This window comes from Paramisgurnus dabryanus, chromosome 6 (genome assembly GCF_030506205.2).
Source record: "Paramisgurnus dabryanus chromosome 6, PD_genome_1.1, whole genome shotgun sequence".
In the NCBI taxonomy this organism is placed as follows: Eukaryota; Metazoa; Chordata; class Actinopteri; order Cypriniformes; family Cobitidae; genus Paramisgurnus; species Paramisgurnus dabryanus.
In genome coordinates, this window is record NC_133342.1 from 5859921 (window position 1) to 5867183 (window position 7263).

A 7263-nucleotide genomic window follows, 5' to 3' on the forward strand; every position below is an offset into this window, starting at 1 on the left:
CTTTTTTCTGTTAGCTGGGTCTATAGAAATCAGACTTTTATTGTAACAGGTGCTGTAGTTTGAAATAGTAGGGATGCAGGAAAAAAATCTTGGCCTTTTCATTTCCCTAAATATTTTGACATCTTTTTCACTGTTGCAAAGTTACATTTTCAGAACGTGCTTTTTTACTATATTTTTTGACATTATTTAACAATAAACATTTTTTAACATTCCAACAGACAATAAAAGGCCTTTTTACACCTGGTCACTTTATGCATTTTCTCTTCTATTTACATTCAGCCACATAAATGAGTCTTGGCCAAACGGCTATTGATCCGATCTTCTATTCTTGGTTAAGCAGACTGTTGTTGACTACTTGGAATGGTGATTGCGTTTTTTTCTTTCAACAGTTTGTAACCTGAACTGTGATTTTGACGGTGATATCTGCGCTTGGAGTCAGATGCCGACTGATGCTTTTGATTGGACAAGACACACAGGCTCCACCCCCTCTTTGATGACTGGCCCCTCCTCTGACCACACAACAGGAAGTGGGTCCTGATTTCTTTACTGAAAAACGATCGATACATTTGTTATGTTGATTTCTAAAGTGATTGTCCTGATGTAAATGTCTAGGTGGTTTCTACATGTACATCGAGGGTGATAGTGCCAGTTATGGTGACACGGCACGTATCATCAGTTCAGAGTGCGCTGACATTCAAAATCAGTGTCTTCAGTTTTGGTACCACATGTACGGTTCCGGTAACACCATGGGACTGAGCGTCTACCATCTGCAGGGAAATGTGGCCAAAGAGGTGTGGAAGAAGAGAGAAAACCAGGGAAACATGTGGTACCGTGCACTGGTGGACCTGACACCAACAGGGAAGTTTCAGGTCAGTGAAGGTTTGAGGATTACATAAAAATAAACAAAATAATGCTCCCATCAGTGATGTTTTGTAGTAACCAAAGCAGGCTTGTAGTTCTTCTCTAAATGTATCCTGTTCAGAGTGTTTTGTGGGACATGTTGTGCTACGGTCCTAAAAATCATTTATGTGTGGTATATGAAGAAATGTGTCAAACTCTATATATGTGATTGATCTGTTAGGTGATCTTTGAGGGACGTAGAGGAAGCACATCCCTGTCAGATGTTTCCATTGATGATGTCTCTCTACACAAAGGAACCTGTGATGGTATGTTTTTACATTTGAGCTTTAATAAAACTCTGTCCACTTAATTAAAAGAGTGATTGCTCACATGCAACTTTAACAAAAGTCTTCTTGACATCTGGTTAAACGCTGTACTTTTTCTTCAGATTTAACAAACCCATTGCCACCCGGACCCATCCCAACTACAACCAGACCTACCCCAACTACAACCAGACCCACCGAAACCACAACTGCGCCCATAACAACTACCACCTCAGGTGGTGGAAGTGCAGGTATGTATAGATATAAATATATCACAGACTGCACTTTAAGCACCGTTAAAAATTTATATTTCTATATAATTTTTTATTATTTTAAAAATGTTATAAAACATTATTTCTGAATGTTTTGTCAAAATATTTCTTTAAAAAAACAAACACAATTCACTTATTATGTTTAGATGTTGATGCTTTGTTTCATTTAAAGTCACCATTATGGTGATCAATGTTATATTCAGCATCAAAGACCTCATTGAGTGTTTTTAAAACTTTTTTCTGTTAGCTGGGTCTATAGAAATCAGACTTTTATTGTAACAAGGTGCTGTAGTTTGAAATAGTAGGGATGCAAGAAAAAAATCTTGGCCTTTTCATTTCCCTAAATATTTTGACATCTTTTTCACTGTTGCAAAGTTACATTTTCAGAACGTGCTTTTTTACTATATTTTTTGACATTATTTAACAATAAACATTTTTTAACATTCCAACAGACAATAAAAGGCCTTTTTACACCTGGTCACTTTATGCATTTTCTCTTCTATTTACATTCAGCCACATAAATGAGTCTTGGCCAAACGGCTATTGATCCGATCTTCTATTCTTGGTTAAGCAGACTGTTGTTGACTACTTGGAATGGTCATTGCGTTTTTTTCTTTCAACAGTTTGTAACCTGAACTGTGATTTTGACGGTGATATCTGCGCTTGGAGTCAGATGCCGACTGATGCTTTTGATTGGACAAGACACACAGGCTCCACCCCCTCTTTGATGACTGGCCCCTCCTCTGACCACACAACAGGAAGTGGGTCCTGATTTCTTTACTGAAAAACGATCGATACATTTGTTATGTTGATTTCTAAAGTGATTGTCCTGATGTAAATGTCTAGGTGGTTTCTACATGTACATCGAGGGTGATAGTGCCAGTTATGGTGACACGGCACGTATCATCAGTTCAGAGTGCGCTGACATTCAAAATCAGTGTCTTCAGTTTTGGTACCACATGTACGGTTCCGGTAACACCATGGGACTGAGCGTCTACCATCTGCAGGGAAATGTGGCCAAAGAGGTGTGGAAGAAGAGAGAAAACCAGGGAAACATGTGGTACCGTGCACTGGTGGACCTGACACCAACAGGGAAGTTTCAGGTCAGTGAAGGTTTGAGGATTACATAAAAATAAACAAAATAATGCTCCCATCAGTGATGTTTTGTAGTAACCAAAGCAGGCTTGTAGTTCTTCTCTAAATGTATCCTGTTCAGAGTGTTTTGTGGGACATGATGTGCTACGGTCCTAAAAATCATTTATGTGTGGTATATGAAGAAATGTGTCAAACTCTATATATGTAATTGATCTGTTAGGTGATCTTTGAGGGACGTAGAGGAAGCACATCCCTGTCAGATGTTTCCATTGATGATGTCTCTCTACACAAAGGAACCTGTGATGGTATGTTTTTACATTTGAGCTTTAATAAAACTCTGTCCACTTAATTAAAAGAGTGATTGCTCACATGCAACTTTAACAAAAGTCTTCTTGACATCTGGTTAAACGCTGTACTTTTTCTTCAGATTTAACAAACCCATTGCCACCCGGACCCATCCCAACTACAACCAGACCTACCCCAACTACAACCAGACCCACCGAAACCACAACTGCGCCCATAACAACTACCACCTCAGGTGGTGGAAGTGCAGGTATGTATAGATATAAATATATCACAGACTGCACTTTAAGCACCGTTAAAAATTTATATTTCTATATAATTTTTTATTATTTTAAAAATGTTATAAAACATTATTTCTGAATGTTTTGTCAAAATATTTCTTTAAAAAAACAAACACAATTCACTTATTATGTTTAGATGTTGATGCTTTGTTTCATTTAAAGTCACCATTATGGTGATCAATGTTATATTCAGCATCAAAGACCTCATTGAGTGTTTTTAAAACTTTTTTCTGTTAGCTGGGTCTATAGAAATCAGACTTTTATTGTAACAGGTGCTGTAGTTTGAAATAGTAGGGATGCAGGAAAAAAATCTTGGCCTTTTCATTTCCCTAAATATTTTGACATCTTTTTTACTGTTGCAAAGTTACATTTTCAGAACGTGCTTTTTTACTATATTTTTTGACATTATTTAACAATAAACATTTTTTAACATTCCAACAGACAATAAAAGGCCTTTTTACACCTGGTCACTTTATGCATTTTCTCTTCTATTTACATTCAGCCACATAAATGAGTCTTGGCCAAACGGCTATTGATCCGATCTTCTATTCTTGGTTAAGCAGTCTGTTGTTGACTACTTGGAATGGTGATTGCGTTTTTTTCTTTCAACAGTTTGTAACCTGAACTGTGATTTTGACGGTGATATCTGCGCTTGGAGTCAGATGCCGACTGATGCTTTTGATTGGACAAGACACACAGGCTCCACCCCCTCTTTGATGACTGGCCCCTCCTCTGACCACACAACAGGAAGTGGGTCCTGATTTCTTTACTGAAAAACGATCGATACATTTGTTATGTTGATTTCTAAAGTGATTGTCCTGATGTAAATGTCTAGGTGGTTTCTACATGTACATCGAGGGTGATAGTGCCAGTTATGGTGACACGGCACGTATCATCAGTTCAGAGTGCGCTGACATTCAAAATCAGTGTCTTCAGTTTTGGTACCACATGTACGGTTCCGGTAACACCATGGGACTGAGCGTCTACCATCTGCAGGGAAATGTGGCCAAAGAGGTGTGGAAGAAGAGAGAAAACCAGGGAAACATGTGGTACCGTGCACTGGTGGACCTGACACCAACAGGGAAGTTTCAGGTCAGTGAAGGTTTGAGGATTACATAAAAATAAATAAAATACTGCTCCCATCAGTGATGTTTTAAAGTAACCAAAGCAGGCTTGTAGTTCTTCTCTAAATGTATCCTGTTCAGAGTGTTTTGTGGGACATGATGTGCTACGGTCCTAAAAATCATTTATGTGTGGTATATGAAGAAATGTGTCAAACTCTATATATGTAATTGATCTGTTAGGTGATCTTTGAGGGACGTAGAGGAAGCACATCCCTGTCAGATGTTTCCATTGATGATGTCTCTCTACACAAAGGAACCTGTGATGGTATGTTTTTACATTTGAGCTTTAATAAAACTCTGTCCACTTAATTAAAAGAGTGATTGCTCACATGCAACTTTAACAAAAGTCTTCTTGACATCTGGTTAAACGCTGTACTTTTTCTTCAGATTTAACAAACCCATTGCCACCCGGACCCATCCCAACTACAACCAGACCTACCCCAACTACAACCAGACCCACCGAAACCACAACTGCGCCCATAACAACTACCACCTCAGGTGGTGGAAGTGCAGGTATGTATAGATATAAATATATCACAGACTGCACTTTAAGCACCGTTAAAAATTTATATTTCTATATAATTTTTTATTATTTTAAAAATGTTATAAAACATTATTTCTGAATGTTTTGTCAAAATATTTCTTTAAAAAAACAAACACAATTCACTTATTATGTTTAGATGTTGATGCTTTGTTTCATTTAAAGTCACCATTATGGTGATCAATGTTATATTCAGCATCAAAGACCTCATTGAGTGTTTTTAAAACTTTTTTCTGTTAGCTGGGTCTATAGAAATCAGACTTTTATTGTAACAAGGTGCTGTAGTTTGAAATAGTAGGGATGCAAGAAAAAAATCTTGGCCTTTTCATTTCCCTAAATATTTTGATAATCTATTTCACTGTTGCAAAGTTACATTTTCAGAACGTGCTTTTTTACTATATTTTTTGACATTATTTAACAATAAACATTTTTTAACATTCCAACAGACAATAAAAGGCCTTTTTACACCTGGTCACTTTATGCATTTTCTCTTCTATTTACATTCAGCCACATAAATGAGTCTTGGCCAAACGGCTATTGATCCGATCTTCTATTCTTGGTTAAGCAGACTGTTGTTGACTACTTGGAATGGTGATTGCGTTTTTTTCTTTCAACAGTTTGTAACCTGAACTGTGATTTTGACGGTGATATCTGCGCTTGGAGTCAGATGCCGACTGATGCTTTTGATTGGACAAGACACACAGGCTCCACCCCCTCTTTGATGACTGGCCCCTCCTCTGACCACACAACAGGAAGTGGGTCCTGATTTCTTTACTGAAAAACGATCGATACATTTGTTATGTTGATTTCTAAAGTGATTGTCCTGATGTAAATGTCTAGGTGGTTTCTACATGTACATCGAGGGTGATAGTGCCAGTTATGGTGACACGGCACGTATCATCAGTTCAGAGTGCGCTGACATTCAAAATCAGTGTCTTCAGTTTTGGTACCACATGTACGGTTCCGGTAACACCATGGGACTGAGCGTCTACCATCTGCAGGGAAATGTGGCCAAAGAGGTGTGGAAGAAGAGAGAAAACCAGGGAAACATGTGGTACCGTGCACTGGTGGACCTGACACCAACAGGGAAGTTTCAGGTCAGTGAAGGTTTGAGGATTACATAAAAATAAACAAAATAATGCTCCCATCAGTGATGTTTTGTAGTAACCAAAGCAGGCTTGTAGTTCTTCTCTAAATGTATCCTGTTCAGAGTGTTTGTGGGACATGTTGTGCTACGGTCCTAAAAATCATTTATGTGTGGTATATGAAGAAATGTGTCAAACTCTATATATGTGATTGATCTGTTAGGTGATCTTTGAGGGACGTAGAGGAAGCACATCCCTGTCAGATGTTTCCATTGATGATGTCTCTCTACACAAAGGAACCTGTGATGGTATGTTTTTACATTTGAGCTTTAATAAAACTCTGTCCACTTAATTAAAAGAGTGATTGCTCACATGCAACTTTAACAAAAGTCTTCTTGACATCTGGTTAAACGCTGTACTTTTTCTTCAGATTTAACAAACCCATTGCCACCCGGACCCATCCCAACTACAACCAGACCTACCCCAACTACAACCAGACCCACCGAAACCACAACTGCGCCCATAACAACTACCACCTCAGGTGGTGGAAGTGCAGGTATGTATAGATATAAATATATCACAGACTGCACTTTAAGCACCGTTAAAAATTTATATTTCTATATAATTTTTTATTATTTTAAAAATGTTATAAAACATTATTTCTGAATGTTTTGTCAAAATATTTCTTTAAAAAAACAAACACAATTCACTTATTATGTTTAGATGTTGATGCTTTGTTTCATTTAAAGTCACCATTATGGTGATCAATGTTATATTCAGCATCAAAGACCTCATTGAGTGTTTTTAAAACTTTTTTCTGTTAGCTGGGTCTATAGAAATCAGACTTTTATTGTAACAAGGTGCTGTAGTTTGAAATAGTAGGGATGCAAGAAAAAAATCTTGGCCTTTTCATTTCCCTAAATATTTTGACATCTTTTTCACTGTTGCAAAGTTACATTTTCAGAACGTGCTTTTTTACTATATTTTTTGACATTATTTAACAATAAACATTTTTTAACATTCCAACAGACAATAAAAGGCCTTTTTACACCTGGTCACTTTATGCATTTTCTCTTCTATTTACATTCAGCCACATAAATGAGTCTTGGCCAAACGGCTATTGATCCGATCTTCTATTCTTGGTTAAGCAGACTGTTGTTGACTACTTGGAATGGTGATTGCGTTTTTTTCTTTCAACAGTTTGTAACCTGAACTGTGATTTTGACGGTGATATCTGCGCTTGGAGTCAGATGCCGACTGATGCTTTTGATTGGACAAGACACACAGGCTCCACCCCCTCTTTGATGACTGGCCCCTCCTCTGACCACACAACAGGAAGTGGGTCCTGATTTCTTTACTGAAAAACGATCGATACATTTGTTATGTTGATTTCTAAAGT

The 7263-nt window shown here is 37.6% G+C and overlaps 4 protein-coding genes across 4 annotated transcripts; all 4 read left to right on the forward strand.

The window, feature by feature from the left end:
- Window positions 1-623: 623 nt before the first annotated feature.
- LOC135744029 (MAM domain-containing protein 2-like) lies at window positions 624-2207 on the forward strand. Its single transcript, XM_073815055.1, has 4 exons — window positions 624-869; window positions 1082-1166; window positions 1289-1414; window positions 2059-2207. The coding sequence occupies exons 1-4, from the start codon at window positions 624-626 to the stop codon at window positions 2205-2207; spliced, it is 606 nt and encodes a 201-aa protein (XP_073671156.1).
- An 85-nt stretch (window positions 2208-2292) lies between these two features.
- LOC135744142 (MAM domain-containing protein 2-like) lies at window positions 2293-3875 on the forward strand. Its single transcript, XM_065262108.1, has 4 exons — window positions 2293-2538; window positions 2751-2835; window positions 2958-3083; window positions 3727-3875. Exons 1-4 carry the CDS (start codon window positions 2293-2295, stop codon window positions 3873-3875), a joined length of 606 nt encoding a protein of 201 aa, XP_065118180.1.
- An 85-nt stretch (window positions 3876-3960) lies between these two features.
- On the forward strand, window positions 3961-5545 carry LOC135744141 (MAM domain-containing protein 2-like). The gene is made up of 4 exons (XM_065262107.1): window positions 3961-4206; window positions 4419-4503; window positions 4626-4751; window positions 5397-5545. Exons 1-4 carry the CDS (start codon window positions 3961-3963, stop codon window positions 5543-5545), a joined length of 606 nt encoding a protein of 201 aa, XP_065118179.1.
- Window positions 5546-5630: 85 nt separating this feature from the next.
- On the forward strand, window positions 5631-7213 carry LOC135744028 (MAM domain-containing protein 2-like). Its single transcript, XM_073815056.1, has 4 exons — window positions 5631-5876; window positions 6088-6172; window positions 6295-6420; window positions 7065-7213. Exons 1-4 carry the CDS (start codon window positions 5631-5633, stop codon window positions 7211-7213), a joined length of 606 nt encoding a protein of 201 aa, XP_073671157.1.
- The last annotated feature ends 50 nt before the right edge of the window (window positions 7214-7263 follow it).

What these genes read in the sequence shown, in the direction of transcription:
- LOC135744029 (XM_073815055.1), top strand. Translation starts at nt 624, where the DNA reads ATGTACATCGAGGGTGATAGTGCCAGTTATGGTGACACGGCACGTATC. An exon ending in CACCAACAGGGAAGTTTCAG is followed by an intron (nt 870 to 1,081) that starts GTCAGTGAAGGT and finishes TTGATCTGTTAG; the next exon opens with GTGATCTTTGAGGGACGTAG. An exon ending in ACACAAAGGAACCTGTGATG is followed by an intron (nt 1,167 to 1,288) that starts GTATGTTTTTAC and finishes CTTTTTCTTCAG; the next exon opens with ATTTAACAAACCCATTGCCA.
- LOC135744142 (XM_065262108.1), top strand. Translation starts at nt 2,293, where the DNA reads ATGTACATCGAGGGTGATAGTGCCAGTTATGGTGACACGGCACGTATC. An exon ending in CACCAACAGGGAAGTTTCAG is followed by an intron (nt 2,539 to 2,750) that starts GTCAGTGAAGGT and finishes TTGATCTGTTAG; the next exon opens with GTGATCTTTGAGGGACGTAG. An exon ending in CTCAGGTGGTGGAAGTGCAG is followed by an intron (nt 3,084 to 3,726) that starts GTATGTATAGAT and finishes TTCTTTCAACAG; the next exon opens with TTTGTAACCTGAACTGTGAT.
- LOC135744141 (XM_065262107.1), top strand. Translation starts at nt 3,961, where the DNA reads ATGTACATCGAGGGTGATAGTGCCAGTTATGGTGACACGGCACGTATC. An exon ending in CACCAACAGGGAAGTTTCAG is followed by an intron (nt 4,207 to 4,418) that starts GTCAGTGAAGGT and finishes TTGATCTGTTAG; the next exon opens with GTGATCTTTGAGGGACGTAG. An exon ending in CTCAGGTGGTGGAAGTGCAG is followed by an intron (nt 4,752 to 5,396) that starts GTATGTATAGAT and finishes TTCTTTCAACAG; the next exon opens with TTTGTAACCTGAACTGTGAT.
- LOC135744028 (XM_073815056.1), top strand. Translation starts at nt 5,631, where the DNA reads ATGTACATCGAGGGTGATAGTGCCAGTTATGGTGACACGGCACGTATC. An exon ending in ACACAAAGGAACCTGTGATG is followed by an intron (nt 6,173 to 6,294) that starts GTATGTTTTTAC and finishes CTTTTTCTTCAG; the next exon opens with ATTTAACAAACCCATTGCCA. An exon ending in CTCAGGTGGTGGAAGTGCAG is followed by an intron (nt 6,421 to 7,064) that starts GTATGTATAGAT and finishes TTCTTTCAACAG; the next exon opens with TTTGTAACCTGAACTGTGAT.